Source organism: Canis lupus, chromosome 19 (assembly GCF_048164855.1).
Source record: "Canis lupus baileyi chromosome 19, mCanLup2.hap1, whole genome shotgun sequence".
Taxonomy (NCBI): domain Eukaryota; kingdom Metazoa; phylum Chordata; class Mammalia; order Carnivora; family Canidae; genus Canis; species Canis lupus.
The window spans coordinates 33,799,006-33,815,392 of NC_132856.1; the positions used below are offsets into that span (position 1 = coordinate 33,799,006).

The 16,387-nt window shown below is 43.5% G+C and overlaps 1 protein-coding gene across 32 annotated transcripts in view; it reads right to left on the bottom strand.

The window, feature by feature from the left end:
* Positions 1 to 16,387, bottom strand: part of PXK (PX domain containing serine/threonine kinase like) — a 141,228-nt gene that overhangs the window by 71,014 nt on the left and 53,827 nt on the right. For 19 of the 32 annotated variants that reach the window (XR_012011889.1, XR_012011886.1, XR_012011883.1 and 16 more), the window contains 6 exons: positions 15,811 to 15,889; positions 12,875 to 12,923; positions 5,001 to 5,078; positions 4,374 to 4,460; positions 3,850 to 3,919; positions 978 to 1,040 (listed from right to left, as the gene is read on the bottom strand). Coding sequence is in view for 26 of the 32 variants with exons in the window: in XM_072785650.1 (XP_072641751.1) it covers positions 978 to 1,040; positions 3,850 to 3,919; positions 4,374 to 4,460; positions 5,001 to 5,078; positions 12,875 to 12,923; positions 15,811 to 15,889 (426 nt within the window). In the remaining 6 variants the exon portion in view is untranslated. The remainder of the gene's footprint in view (positions 1 to 977; positions 1,041 to 3,849; positions 3,920 to 4,373; positions 4,461 to 5,000; positions 5,079 to 12,874; positions 12,924 to 15,810; positions 15,890 to 16,387) is intronic. The other 13 variants (XM_072785651.1, XM_072785645.1, XM_072785670.1 and 10 more) reach the window with 1 other exon arrangement.

The window sequence follows — 16,387 nt, forward strand, 5'->3', positions numbered from 1 at the left end:
TATTCCTTTTGTACTTTGTCATTTTCTTAGCAAGGTCAGTTAGAAGACATGAGAGCAGATGGGTAATGTCTTGATAGCTCCTGGGTATTGCCTTAAGCCTTGATGAATATGGAATTGTCAACTCATAAATCAACCTCAGGCAATGACCCTCCCTTCAGACAGCTGCAGCAACTCTTCCAAGCACAGTTGACAAGCTCTGAAAGGCAGAACCAGCTCTTTTGACGTCCAGAACATCTGGTTTCTTTAAGAAGTGAAAAGAAATACTGGTCTCCCCATGTGTTTTTATGAGGCTTGCAAAATGGTCAGAAAAGAGATACTAGTTCAAAAAGGAAAGAGGGAAAGAGCATTATGAGACTATCCCAAAGAATTAGAGATTATTTTTATAAACATTCCCTAGGATAAATTCTTTCTACATTTTTTTCAAACAGAATTCATAGTAATCTGATTTAACTCATAAAGACAAAACCAAGGCAAGCCACAGAAAAATATTCTGATGAGTAAATGCATTACAGAGCACAGTTATCAGGAAATCAGAAGCCGGTGGCTAGGTCACTCCCACACCTGGGCATTTCACCAGTTCTGCTCCATGACAAAACAGACATTGTGGCTGGGCTCCCTGAGGAGAGAGCTCTGGAAGGACAGGCGCCTGGGCAGCAGAGCAACTGTGTTGTTCAGCTCAGCATGTACCAAAGCAGGAGCTGATCTGAGGAGCCCTGTGTGAGGCTTTTCAGCAAGAAAGAGGCTGGAGGAAGAGGGTGGCTCCTGCCTCTGAAACCAACTATTCCATTCCCCATAAAGTCTGAGTTTGTTAATCTAGACCCTCCGCGCTCTCAGCGTGCACACCCTGGTTTACCTGGAGAAGGGCCAGTAGTGCCTGAGCCCTGCAATACTCGGGCCTGGGCAGGAAGAGAAGGGGCCCCACTCCTCCTCCTGCTGGGTGAGAGGAAGGCGGCAGGTACTCTGTCTCCCTCACTCACCTGCTGTAGATGGTGGAGTCGGTGACGACGGGGATGTGAGAGGTGAGCTGGCCCCAGATCCTGCTAAGAGAAAACACAGAGAAACCCTCCTGGGGACCAAAGACAGACATTTGGAATCTGGCCTGAGCAGGGACCCACCGCTGTTGTCTAAGAATGAGTGAGTGGGCCCTGTGGTAAAAGGTAAGGAGGGATGAAGAAGTCAGAGACTGGGCCCAGTGACCACAGGCTTCCACTGTAGTGCAGGGTATGCTTCCTCTGCAGGCCACTAAGGGCTCCCTGCCACCCACTGCTCCCCACAACCTCCCTGTTTCGAAACCAACCCTAAGCTGTCGATGGTGTCTGCAGTTGGCTATGGCACCTCTTCCTGACCCAGCCTCTGTCCCTGAGTGATGAATGACAAATGACAGTGGCCACCGTACAGAGGACAGAGAGGGTCAGAGCAGTCCAGTGGAAGCCTCTCCAAAGGAAATGAGAACTCCCCCCACAGTGTCCACCTAGCAATGCACTTAGCAAAAGTTCCATTTTATCAGCAGCTACGTTCAATGAGATAAGGGTCAGCCTGTGCAGTTTGTGGATCTCCCAGGCCTCTTCTTAGATGAAATCCAGTAAATACCCTTCTTGTCCTTAAAACAATGTCCATACTCCCATATTCTCAAGTTCTCAGCATCTCCCATTGCTCAGAAGTCCCCAGAGAATACTCTCCTGGCCTGACAGGAAAGTGGCCCAGTGAGCAGATAGAGGTTCCTACATAAGCCCTTTTGTAGCAATCAAAAGTCCCTCTGTGCCACAGAGGTCCAAAGAAGGGCTGAACAGAGCTCCAGGGAGGGCTGTTGTCATGCCCCCGAGAAGCCTCCAACCAGCACCTCACCCACCACCCACGGGACAGGTTGGACACAGCATGGACACTGAGCGTCAGGAGAAGCTTCCGAATTAAACCACACCTCCCTCAAGCAGGGTAGCTTTTCACAAGTTGCAATAGTCTTTCACCTCCCTCTAACCTAGGAGAGGAGTTTTCCTGAAAGTTGAGATAAAACCCAACCCAGCCTGCCTTCCCACTACTATGCAGAGCTAACCTAGATTTTTAAAGTGGAGAAGACTGAACTTGTGAGCCCAGTGGAGTTGGAGATGGTCTGTACATTTACACCAACTGCTACTTGGATTTCCTGAGCTCCTTGAGGGTGTGGCGGGGTCTCTGCGTCCTTGGAATCTCATATGGCTGCATGTGGCCCAGAGCCCTGCAGGCAGGCAGGGCCTTGGGGAGGCAGGAACATCCTGCTAGGCTTTCTCTGCTTTATAAGGAATCAGCCACTGGACAGAGTATCTGTCAGACATGCTGGTTGGAGACATGAGTCTGAGCCTAATGATGACAATGACTGGCCCATGTCCATTGCATCAACTGAGGAGAAAAGAGACCTCCAACTCTGGAATTATTGCTGGCCACAGCAGCCACTAACCCTGAGGAGCCGGCCAGGGTCCTCACTGGAGGCTTCAGGGTCTGGGGCCTCCCGGCCTCCCTTTACTTCTGTGGATGAAGTCTACAAGCAGTGGTGTCAGCACATTCTCCCCTCTTGGAGTCCATGATCTTCCCTCACAGTCTCTCTTCCAACACCCCTACCTGCACTGCCAGCGATCTCTGGCTGCGGCTGGTCCAGCCTTGGCGTCCTGTGCGCCCAGGCTAGGCGTCTCCTCACTGACCTGAGAAGGGCAAAGCTGTGAACACCCTCAATGTCCTCCCCTCCTTCCACTACTAAATGCCTCTGCCTCTTTACCTAGCTCTCCTGGCTCCTGCCTTCAGGAGGGGATGGGTGGGCTTCCTCCATGGTAAGACCCACACCTGGGCTCCTGAGGCCAATCTCTTGTCCTTCTGGCCTCCTGGTCACTCTCTTCAGCTTCTCCCTCTCTGCCCAGCCCTTCTCCTGCCTGAAAGTACATGCAGCTATCCCTCAACCTAACAAAAACCTCCCTTTTCCTTGGCCCTCCAGGCTAAGCCAAAGCTGCCTGGAGTCGGGTGAAGTCTCCTCTTCTTTATGTGGAACTCTACCTCACAGATTCATAAGGTGGGAGAACTGGAAGTCCCCAAAGGATCATTCCATCTGGCCCTGATTTCTGAAGATGGACACATTAAGGTCCAAAGCCAGCAGGACTAGGCGAGGGGCAGCAAGGAATGGCAGCAAGGACTGCCAACTCAGAACGATGCTCTCTGTACCACCCTAGCCCTTCTGGAATAACACTCTCTGCCACCCCAACATACACTGTTGAGTGCTCCCCTTCCAACAGCTTGTGTTAACTCACACACGAGGGCACTTCCTCCTACCCCATGGGCACTGGAGTAGAGTGCAGGATTCAGGGTCGTTTCTGTTCGAGTAGGTTCTACTGACAAACAGGCGGCCTCATGTTGTAAGTTGGACTGGTTTTTCATCCATGCCTAATGCTCATCTTTAGTTGATCAAGTCTCACCATCAGTGCACAGGTTGTTTCCCCATACCCTCTGAAGATCTTCCAGTGCCAGAGTCCTGTGAGCCCGTGAATGTTGTCATGATTCTTTACTAGGGGAGGGTTCTTTTGTTCCCACACTGCCCAGTCTCTGGCCACCAGAAGCCAAAAACTCTTGACTCCTAGTCCTGACCCTTATTTTATTTTTTTTTAATTTTTTATTTATTTATGATAGTCACACACAGAGAGAGAGAGAGAGGCAGAGACACAGGCAGAGGGAGAAGCAAGCTCCATGCAGGGAGCCCGACGTGGGATTCGATCCCGGGTCTCCAGGATCGCGCCCTGGGCCAAAGGCAGGCACCAAACCGCTGCGCCACCCAGGGATCCCCTAGTCCTGACCCTTGAGCCCAGGGCCCCACTACAATCTAGAATCAGTTACCTGAATTATTGGAGTTGCTGTATTTTGCTGAATGCTCTTCACTGTTTTCAACAGCAGATCGTTTTGACTTCTTTAAAAATAAAAGAGAGATGGGGAACAATACAGAATAAACACACTAAAGCTGAGAGTTAGAATACAAATATTTTCCAGGCACACAGTTAAACTAGCTATGTACGAGGTCATATCTGGCCTTATAACTTCATACAGTTAAGAAGCCACAAGCCATAACCAAAGGGGGGAAGAAAACCAAGAATGCTGAGTTTACTATCTCAGGCCTGTCATTCTCCCCAATTACATCAGGCTGTCATCAACCCAGCAAGCCAGGAAACTATATGGTCCATTTCTCTGCTGATACTATGTGGCTCTTTTTAAAAGCTGCAAACCAAGTCATCTGGAAATTGTTTTAACTTTCAAGGAGATACAGCACAAAATCTTGTCATTAGCTAGATATGCGCTATTCACCTACAACTTTCTTCATATGTAGTCAAGAATTCACAAAGAGAATTTGGAGATACCAGGCTTACCTTTCGAGCTAAAATCTTTCTCTTTTTCCTTTCTTCTTCAGATCCATGATGAGACTGAGCTCTTGTTAATCTTCGATGGTGGTGAATCTATAAGAGAACACAATTCACCACAAACGTAAGTGTATCCCTACATTAATGAAATCTCTAGCATGTTTTGCCAAATCATATTATCCTGGATGAAAATTCTGTCCTTGCTCAGCCTGTCTGCCTCCGAGCTTGGGTCTGGATGTCTGGGATAAGAGGATGCCAGAAGATGAAGACTTTTCTCATTTCCCCCTTCCTGGCCCGTTTCTTCCTGCCCTTCTTTCTTTGAGAGAAAACAAGTGTGGCTCCCAGTACCTAGAGCAAGGGCCATATGTACCCTACCACTGCCCCCACCTGCCCCCATCATAAAGGATGACCCCGTGTTATGCATGTGTTTGTTTCCCCCACAGGGCTGAGTGCCTGAGGACAGGACTGTGAAGTAATCAGCTATCTCGCAGCATTGAGAATGGAGCCTGGTTCAGGGCAAGGATGAAAGAAATGTTTATGGGATGAACAACCAGTCAAAAGTAAGTCACTATGAATACCATAGCAAAGGATGCAACTGCTAAAAGATCAAAAGGCAAGGAGCTACTAGCAACTTACCTGTTTCTGTTCTTCAATTAGTCTTTTTTCTATACATTCTTTGGCAATTCTCAATGCCTCTTTTAACTTTGTGGGGATCTGAAAGAAGAGAAAATACATAATCCACTGAGTAAAATGGCCAGAGATTCTCTTAAGTCGTGGTTTCAATAAAGAGCAGTTGGTTATTATGAAGGAGAGCATCTGAGCATCTAGCAAAAAAAAAAAAAAAAAAAAAAAAAAATGAAGGAGAGCATCTGGAATAAAATCAGTTATAAGATATCCACTTGAATACTATCCTGGACACTTCTGGCATCCCCAACATGCTCACTTCATTATCATTTTTTAGTAATGAATATATAAAACACATAAATAAACATGATATATGTTTCTACTCAAGGGATCCCAAAATGCCAAAACAATCTTGAAAAAGAAAATAAAATTTGGAGGCATCACACTTCTTGATTTCAAAATATATTACAAAACTACAATAACCAAAATAATGTTATACTGGCATAAAGCCAGACAGACCAACAGAACAGAATAGAGAGCCTAGAAATAAACTCTCATGTATATGGTGAAATGATATTTGACTAGGGTGTCAAAAAGTACATAGCAGAAAAAAAGACAGTGTCTTCAATAGATGGTGCTGGGAAAATTGAATATCTACATGTGAAAAAATGAAACTGGACCGTCACCTTATACCATATCCAAAAATAACTCAAAAAATTGGACTGAAGACCTAAAACTATAAAACTCCTAGAACAAAACAGAAGCTTTATGGTATTGGATTTGATAGTGATTTTGGATAAGATGCCAAAGCAAAGGCAAGAAAAGCAAAAACAGATTGAACATTTTAGAAATTTCTGCATATCATCAAAAGAAATAATCAACAGAGTAAAAAGGAACCCACAGAATGGGAGAAAATAACTAGAAATCATGTATTTAATAAGGGGCTAAAAGCTAAAATATATAAAGAACTCTTACAACCCAACGACAGAAAGAGAAGTAACCTGATGGAAAAATGAATTTGTCACAAAAAGATTAAACCAGAATAAAGCTGAAAAAAACAATCTAAGAGGGAAAAAATGAGCAAAGTACCTGAAGAGATGTTTCTCTAAAGATTTACAAATGGCGGTACGCCTGGGTGGCTCAGTGTTGCATCTGCCTTTGGCTCAGGGCGTGATCCCAGAGTCCCGGGATCGAGTCCCATACTGGGCTTCCTGCATGGAGCCTACTTCTCCTTCTGCCTACATCTCTGCCTCTCTCTCTCTGTGTGTCTCTCATGAATAAATAAATAAAATCTTAAAAAAAAAAAAGATTTACAAATGGCCAAAAAGTCTATGAAAAGATTAATCAAGATCTCTCATCATTAGGGACACTTGGGTGGCTCAGCAGTTAAGCATCTGACTTCGGCTCAGGTCATGATCCTGGAGTCCCGGGATCAAGTCCCGGAATCAAGTCCCACATCGAGCTCCCTGAATGGAGCCTACTTCTCCCTCTGCCTATGTCTCTGCCTCTCTTTGTCTCTCTCTCTCTCTCTCTGTGTCTCTCATGAATAAATAAAATTAAAAATCTTAAAAAAAAATATGTCTCATCATTAGAGGAATGTCAACCAAAACTATGCTGAGATATCACCTCACACGCATTAGGATGGCCACTGTTGGGATCCCTGGGTGGCGCAGTGGTTTGGCGCCTGCCTTTGGCCCAGGGCGCGATCCTGGAGACCTGGGATCGAATCCCACGTCGGGCTCCCGGCATGGAGCCTGCTTCTCCCTCTGCCTGTGTCTCTGCCTCTCTCTCTCTCTCTCTGTGTGACTATCATAAATAAATAAATAAATAAATAAATAAATAAATAAATAAATAAATAAAGATTAAAAAAAAAAAAAAAAGGATGGCCACTGTTGAAAAAGCAGGAAGTAACAAGTGTTGGCAAGGATGTGGAGAAAGTGGAACCTACAGGCACTGATGGTGGGAACATAAAATGGTACAGCTGCTATGGAAGAGAACAGGAAGTTCCTCAAAAGACTAAAAGAAATACTATGATCCAGCTATCCCACTTCTGTGTATGTATCCAAAAGAATCGAAAGCAGGGTCCTGAAGAGATACTTGCACATCCAAGTTCACTGCAGCATTATTCACAATAGTCAATAAGTTTTAAAAAAAAAAAAAAGCTCAAACATCCACCAACAGAGAAATGGATAAAGAAAATGTGGTATATGCATACTAGAATAGTATTCAGCTTGGGCAGCCCGGGTGGCTCAGCGGTTTATCATTCCCTTCAGCCCAGGGCGTGATCCTGGAGTCCTGGGTTCGAGTCCCACATTGGGCTCCCTGCATGGAGCCTGCTTCTCCCTCTGCCTGTGTCTCTGCCTCTCTCTCTGTCTCTCATGAATAAATAAATAAAATCTTTAAAAAAAAAAAAAATCGTATTTAGCCATTAAAAAAAAAAAGAAAATCCCGGGGTGCTGGGTAGCTCAGTCAGTTAAGCATCTGCCTTTGGCTCAGGCTGTGATCTTGGGGTCCTGGGATCAAGTCCCACATTGGGCTCCCTGCTCTGCAGGGAGTCTGCTCCTCCCTCTCCCCCTGCCTCTTCCCCCAACTGATGCACTCTATCTCTCTGTCTCCCTCTTTATCAAATAAATAAAGAAAAGGAAAAAAAAAAATCCTGTCACATGCTATAACACTGATGAACAGATACAGCATTACACTGAGTGAATAAGCCAGTCACAAAAAAACAAATGCTGTATGCTTCCACTTATATGAGATATCTGAAATAGTCAAAGTCATGGAAGCAGAAAGTAGAACTGTATTTGCCAAGGACTGGGGATGGGTTAATGGGGAGTTGTTTGATGGGGCTCGAATTTCAGTTAGCAAGATAAAAAATTCGAGGGATATGTGACACAACGAATGTGAATATAGTTAACACTACTGAAGTGTATACTTACTTAAAAGTGGTTAAGAGGTTAACTTTTCTATTTTTTATCATAATTAAAAGTAAAAATATATACAGCTTATTGGAACACACACACAAATTCAAGTAATCATAGTATTTTATAACTTGAGAGGAATCTTCTCTGTGAAAGATTTACTTTCTAAATTTCAAGCTTAAAGTTTTTTCTGTCAGAAAATCCCCCCTTTTTTTTGAGAGAGTGTGAGGGAGGTGGGGAAACAGAGGGAGAGACAGAATCTTAAGCAGGCTCCTTGCTCAGCATGAGCCCCAAGACGTGGGGCTCAATCTCACAACCCTGAGTTCATGACCTGAAATGAAATCAAGAAACCGATGCTTAACCAACTGAGACACTGAGGCACTCCCTGCCATTAGATACTCTTAACAATAGCCTAGTACCTATCTGGTATGCTTCTGAGTCTGTCATTTCTTTCTTTTTAAGATTTTATTTATTTATTCATGAGAGACACACACAGAGAGAGAGGGAGGCAGAGACACAGGCAGAGGGAGAAGCAGGCTCCACGCAGGGAGCCCGATATGGGGCTCGATCCCAGGACTCTGGGATCACGCCCTGAGCCGAAGGCAGGCACTCAACTGCTGAGCCACCCAGGCGTCCCCTGAGTCTGTTATTTCTTAATTTATTAGTTTCTCAAGCCACAGGATGCTCAAGCCTGGGAAAGAGATACCTGGATCATGTTGAACTTTCTGTCTCTGTCTCTATTATCCTTTTAAAAATTTAAATTTAGGGCAGGCTGGGTGGCTCAGCGGTTTAGCGCTGCCTTCAGCCCAGGGTGTGATCCTGGAGCCCTGGGATCGAGTCCCACATTGGGCTCCCTGCATGGAGCCTGCTTCTCCCTCTACCTGTGTCTCTGCCTCTCTGTCTCTCCGTGTCTTTCATGAATAAATAAATAAAATATTTTTTTAAAAAATCTAAATTTAAAAACTTTTGAGTAGGTGAGGTGCCTGGATAGCTCAGATAGTTAAGCAACTGCCTTTGGCTTAAGTCATGATCTCAGAGTCCTGGGGTTGAGCTCCACGTCAGGCTCTCTGCTCAGTGTGGAACCTGCTTCTCCCTCTGCCCCTTACCCTGCTTGTGCACTCTCTCTATTAAATAAATAAAATCTTTAAAAAAAAAAACAAAACATCTAAGGGCACCTAGGTGGCTCAGTCAGTTAAGCATCTGCCTTTGGCTCAGGTCATGATCCCAGGGTCCTGGGATTGAGTCCCACATTGGGCTCCTGTGCCATGGGGAAGCCTGCTTCTCCCTCTGTCTCTGCCTCTCTCTCTCTCCCTGCCTCTCATGAATAAATAAATAAAATATTAAAAAGAAAAAACTAAAAACCTTTTGAGTAGGTAATATGGTTCAAAACCCAAAGATATGAAAGGGTACATACAGAGTAAAAAGTCTGCCAACTAGTTCTCTTTCATGGAAGCAACCACTGTCACCAGTTTCTTGTATCTCTTTCCAGAAAAAGGTGCATACACAAGAAATTAACCTTGGTTTTTAAAATCAAGTTGTCATTGTTACACAAACTCTCTGATTTGGAGAAAGAACAAGGTCTAATAATAATTCTTGGGCTGGACTTTCAGGGTTGAGGAGAGAATATTTATTTACTAGGCTGAATATATTTCCTGAGGGGTTTCAGTGAAGAAGAGATGGATTTAAATGTTTTTCTTTCCTACTTCAGATCCAAACAAGCTATTTTTGTCAGAACTATGACTGGCAAAACAGGACAGAGGAAAGCGTCCTCCTCCTCTGTACAATCTTCTGACCCTACCTTGTTTTTGTTTTTCCTAAACTGAATTTCATCATAATACTATTATGTGTTCTTTTAGGAATATGGAGCTGGGGAAGAATCACTCTTTATTCACTACCCAGAACAAAATTCACCTCAAGCCTTGAGGAAAGCCAGGCCCTGTACCAGGATCTCAGTTGACCAAGGACAATAAACAGGTGTTACTCACCAACTGTACACACTGAGTAAACATCAACTCAAAGATTAGGCCCATAAATGGGTGGATCTCAAATGGGGGTGGTTTTGCCCCCTTCTTTCTCTAAGGAACATTTGGCAATTTTTGGAAACATTTTTTGCTGTCAAAATGTGTGGGGTGGAAGTACTGCTCGCATCTAGTGGGTACAGGCCAGGGATGTTGCATAACCTCCAAAATGCACAGGACATTGGGGATCCCTGAGTGGCTCAGTGGGTTTAGCGCCTGCCTTCGGCCCAGGCCATGGTCCTGGAGCCCCGGGATTGAGTCCCACATCAGGCTCCTTGCAGGGAGCCTGCTTCTCCCTCCGCCTGTGCCTCTCTCGCGCTCTCTGTGTTTCTCATGAATAAATAAAATCTTAAAAAAAAAAAATGCACAGGACAGCCCCCACAACAAACAGCATTCTGATCCAAAATGTCAAATGTCGGAATGCCTGGGTGGTTCAGTGGCTGATGTCTGCCTTTGGCTCAGGGTGTGATCCCGCAGTCCCGGGACTGAGTTCCTGCATCGGGCTCCCTGCATGGAGCCCGCTTCTCCCTCTGCCTGTGTCTCTTATGAATAAATAAATAAAATCTTAAACAAACAAACAAACAAAAAAACCAAAATGTCAAATGTCATGTCTGAGAAAACCAGCCTTATAGATATACAATTGGTATTAATAAAAGCAAAGCATCATTCTGGGATTCTTTTTTTTTGGTTCCAAAGTCCCTGCTCTTTCCATACCATACAACACTTTTATTTCCCAGGATATGTCCTTCTTTCTTTTCTGCTAGTCACAGGTATTCTTTTTACACATTGTATTTTATATCCTGTTTCTTTTTCTCCCTTAGCCCAAATAATCATTTTCCATGCTACTATAAAATCTTTATAAACTTTACTTTTATTAGATAAAAAGCATTTTATCAAACAGATGTAACATGAATTATTAAGCTATTCCCTAATTGCAGAACATTCAGATTTTCAATATTACAAATATTGTACCTAAACTTCCAGTTATAAAATGAATAAGCCATGTTTATTGCAGCATAGAGAATACAGTCAATAATATTTTTTTAAAGATTTACTTATTTATTTATTCATGAGAGACAAAGAGAGAGAGAGAGAGGCAGAGACACAGGCAGAGGGAGAAGCAGGCTCCATGCAGGAAGCCTGACGTGGGACTTGATCCCAGGTCTCCAGGATTGCACCCTGGGCTGAAGGCAGCGCTAAACCACGGAGCCACCCCGGCTGCCCTCAATAATATTTTAACTGGTGGTGATGGTAACTAGATTTATCGTGGGGGTCACTTCATAATATATAAAAAATATCAAATTGGGGTGCCTCGGTGGCTCAGTCAGTTGAGCATCTCTGTCTTTGGCTCAGGTAGGTCCTGAGGTTGAGCCTGGCATTGGGCTTTCTGCTCAGTGGAGAATCTGTACATAAATTTTAAAAAATACCATAACTTCCCTTGTTTGATTAAAAAAAAGCACTAGGGATCCCTGGGTGGCGCAGCGGTTTAGCGCCTGCCTTTGGCCCAGGGCGCGATCCTGGAGACCCGGGATCGAATCCCACGTCGGGCTCCCGGTGCATGGAGCCTGCTTCTCCCTCTGCCTATGTCTCTGCCTCTCTCTCTCTCTCTCTCTCTCTCTCTCTCATAAATAAAAAAAAAAAAAAAAAAAAAAAAAAAAAAAAAAAAGCACTAATTTGACATCTTGACATACAGATGGCCAGGTAATGAGAAGGTGCTCAACATCACTAATCATGAGGGAAATTCAAATCAAAACCACAAGATGTATCACCTCACATCTGTTACAATGGCTAGTATCAAAAAAACAAGAAATAACAGTTGGCAAGGATGTGGAAAAAAAAAGAGAAAACTTTACACTACTGATGGAGATGTAAATTAGGAAAATAGTATGGAGGGTCCTCAACAAATTAAAAACAGAACTACCATATGGAAATGAAAACTCTAGGGGATCCCTGGGTGGCTCAGTGGTTGAGCATGTGCCTTCGGTCCAGGGCATGCTGGGGTCCCAGGATCGAGTCCCACATTGGGCTCCCTGCATGGAGCCTGCTTCTCCCCCTGCCTGTGTCTCTGCCTCTCCCTCTCTCTATGTCTCTCATGAATAAATAAATAAAATCTTTAAAAAAAAAAAAAAAGAAAACTCTAATTCAAAAAGATACACTAAAAAAATAAAATAAAATAAAAAATAAAAATAAAACAACAACAACAACAACAACAACAAAACCTAAAAAGATAGACACTCCTGTGTTCATTGCAGCATTATTTAGAATAGCCAAGACATGGAAACAATTGAAGTGTCTGTCAATGGATGAATGGATAAAGAAAATGTGGGTATATATGATGGTATACTACTCAGCCATAAAAAAGGAAATCCTTCCATTTGCAAAAACATGAATGGAGCTTGGGGGCATTATGCTAAGTGAAATAAGTCAGAGAAAGACAAATACCATATGATCTCACTTACATGTAGGATCTAAAAACAAAACAAAACAAAACAAAATCCAAACTCATAGAAAACAGATTGTTCACAGAGAACAGAATGGTGGTTGCCAGGATGGGGAAGGGGAGGAGGAGGGCAGATGAAATGGATGAAGGCGACAAAAAGTACAAACTTCTAGTTCCAAAATAAGTAAGTCACAGGTATATACTGTACAGCATAGTGACTATTATTAATATACTGTATTGTATACTTGAAAGTTGCAAAGAAAGTTAAATCTTAAAAGTTCTCACCACAAGAAGAAAAGAATTATAACTATATATAGTGATAGACATTAACTAGACTTATTGCGGTGATCATTTCACAATGTACACAAATATAGAAAGCATTATGTTGTACACCTGAAACTGATATAATGCTGTATGTCAGTTCTACCTCAATAATTTTTTTTTAAGCACTAAGTTTCAAAATCAACTTATCTATGTCACAAACCGAAAAAATGATATGATTTGCTTTACCTTAAACTGTGGCTTTTCAGAAGTGGTTAGTAAAACATCACTGAATAATCTGTTAAGAAAAGAAACAAAATCTTTCTTAAGCCAGTTGTCTTCTCAGAACAGGATCAAAACAGAATGAGATATCTTTACCCCATGAGGCTCTCACATTCCCCAGCCCTGGCCCAGTCCACAGTTTCAGGCTTATCGACAAACTCAGAAGTTTATAGGCCACCCTATGTGAACTCGGATAAACCTATGACCCTCCTCCCTATACCTCCAGTATCAGAGGCACTACCAGGGAGAGACTGGGCCAGGCCTGAAGGTCATTTCCCCACACTTCAGGGCAACAGTCCTCTCCTGCTATATAGTAAAGTAATCAACACTTTAAAAAATCAGTTTTGCAAATTATTATATTATTATTTTATCACATTGTTATATTTATTATACTGCAAATAATATATGTGGTAGATACTTCTAAACAGGGTAATCAATTTCTCCTTTTTTAAACCCCAGAAGAGGGTAAAATCTACTCTAGGGGCACCTGGGTGGCTCAGTCAGTGGAGCGCCCGCTGCTTGGTTTCAGCCCCGGTCATGATCTCAGGGCTGTGAGATTAAGCCCCATATTGGACTCCACGCTCAGCTCGGAGTCAGTCAGCTTAAGATTCTCTGTCTCTCTCTGTCTCTCTCTCACCTTCTGCTACTCCCCCTGCTCTCTCTAAAATAAAGAAATAAATCTTAAAAATTTATTCTAGAACTCAGTAAAATAAAATGTGCAAGTAGAAAGAAACTGTTCTGATTGGAATCTAACAAGAAAATAATTTTCTTCTAAGAAGTTTTTCTTATATTCTTTTCTTTAAAAAAAAGCAGCTTTTAGAGTATATCAAATGTCTCTTCACAAGTCACGTTACTAAGAACAACAGCATGAGGAATTCTGAACTACTTTGGCTGAGACAGTTTGGAGAATTTAAATGGTTGCTTGGGCTGAGTGAAGTAAGTCAGTCAGAGAAGGACAAACATTATATGTTCTCATTCATGTGGGGAATACAAATAATAGTGAAAGGGAATATAAGGAAAGGGAGAAGAAATGTGTGGGAAATATCAGAAAGGGAGACATAACGTAAAGACTCCTAACTCTGGGAAACGAACTAGGGGTGGTGGAAGGGGAGGAGGGCAGGGGGTGGGGGTGATTGGGTGACGGGCACCGGGGGTTATTCTGTATGTTGGTAAATTGAACACCAATAAAAAAAATAAATTAAATAAATAAATAAATAAATAAATAAATAAATAAATAAAGATGGAAAATAAATAAATAAATAAATAAATAAATAAATAAATAAATAAATAGTTGCTTGGGCCATGCCCACATGGCTATATGGGAGTCTTGCTTGAGGAATCCTCCTTTTTAAAAAACAGGAAATGCGTCACAAGTAGAAATGACATAGTTAACTCTTCCCCACAGCATTCCCTGGGTTCCCTTGTTCTCTCAAGGTGGTGACAGAACTCTCCTTGTCAAGGCCACAGACCCATTTACTTCCAGAAAACATGTTTTAACTGAACATCAAGTGTTCTTCTCAAGGCTGAAGGCCACAGGGTAGAAAGACTTAAGGTGAGGAAAAAACAATGTGGTTTTCTTTTAGACCTGAAAGACTGGGAGAAGAATTTGGGGGGGGGGGTGCAAATGCAAACCCGAGTAAATCAGTGTGGATCCGCGCTGTTCCCAGACTACAAATCCATTTTCTTCTAAAAGCTTGTGTGAAAATTGTTTCATTGCCCTAACCGGATCTACCTTTTCATAGTCACACTGTTGTTAATGGTGGCCGCTGGGGAGAGGGGCGTACCAGTGTCAGTATAATTTTTAAATGCCACATCCTCAGGGCAGGGTCTAGAGGAGCTAGGCAGGGCTTCTTCAGGGCTAGAGCAGTGCCCGGGCTCAAGCAGACCCTCTCTAAACACATAGACGTCCTCTGAGCTCTGGCCATATGCACTTCAAGCTAAGCCCTGCTCTGTTTTCCCACATTACTGTCTCCTCTAAGTACACCTGTTATACAACAAGTTGGTCCAGACAATGCACTAGGTACGCTGCATGGCACGTGGTGCTCCCAAACTGTAAGCTGAATTCATCTTCATCACAGCTAACATTCAGTAAGCTCTTAAGTACCTGGCACTTCACCAGAATCTTCTTATTCCATCTGCCCAAGAACCCTCTCAGATGGGGCCTCTTATTATCACCATTCCACTGACAAGAAGCCTCAGCTTCCAAATGCAGGAACCTTGCCCAAAGTCACCCAGGTAGAAGCAGTAAGGCTGGATCCACCCCCAGGTCTGTCTAACCTCAGATGCACCCTTCTTAACCACCCTGCTACCCTCTCCAGGGATGGGAAGGACACATACCCAGAGGCAAGGCCCTGTGGCACTATTTCAATGGTCTTGAACTAGGCATAACCCAGTTGAAGGGAGAATGTCTTCTGAGCTCCAAGCCCATCACACAATGCCTGGTACATGTTAGATGTTTAATAAATGTTACCCAGGGAGCAAAGGAACAAACGAGTGCATGGGGAGTCAGAAACATGTTGTGCTCCTCCTAGACGGCAGAATCAGCCATGGCTGAGGGCCATCTGGGGCACTGAAACAGGGCCATGAAGCTTGAGCAGGCCCTCCGTCAGCATGTCTTAAGCGGGAGCAGAGGTGGGCGTGGGGAGGCCACGCGTACATACACATGATGCTAACATCGACAGGGAGAGACATACATGAAGATGTGAACACCGAGGGAGAGCAGTCACACTATGGTAGGGAAGTTACAAGGAGAGGTCATGACATCATGCTGCAAGTGACCAACAGCAAGCAGGTCACTTCAACTCTGCAAGGACCACACCTGAGTCCTTACTGTGGCACTAGGCACCTGGTCCGGCGTTCTACATGGTTATGAAGATTACAACCAAGGCATATGATTGACTTACGGCATCTGTAAGAGCCGGGAGACGGTAGGCATGCCATTTTTACAGGCTTCACAAGACAGCGTAGACTCCAACACGGCCACTTGAAATGAACAGATACACATTTTAGTTCCACAGAACATGCTGGCAAATCCACTTGGTGATGAAAAGTTTGACACCACTTTGCCACAACTGTCTGCAGGCTTATCAGGATGGTGTCAAAACTCTTCACGCACAGACAGATGGCATACGTGGGGAAGGGGAATGTTGGCAATACCATGTTACCGATGACTCAAAATAAATGGTTCAGAAACCACATGCTGACAGAAAGCTAAATATATTTCAAAGATAATTGGAGGAAGGATTCCAGATATCATTCATAAAAGTGTTTGCTCTCTTAAAAGAGAAGTAAACACTGCACAGAAAATCCCAAACTTGAAAGACATTTTGCTGCTTGCTTGCTTTTAATCAAAACCAGTACACAAAATGCCAATTGTTGATATCACGTCATCCAGCACCTTGGATAATATAAACAGAAGCAGCCGGATTTTTCTATGCACAGGTCACTGCTCAGTTTCAGCTCTTCGAACTTAACACAAAG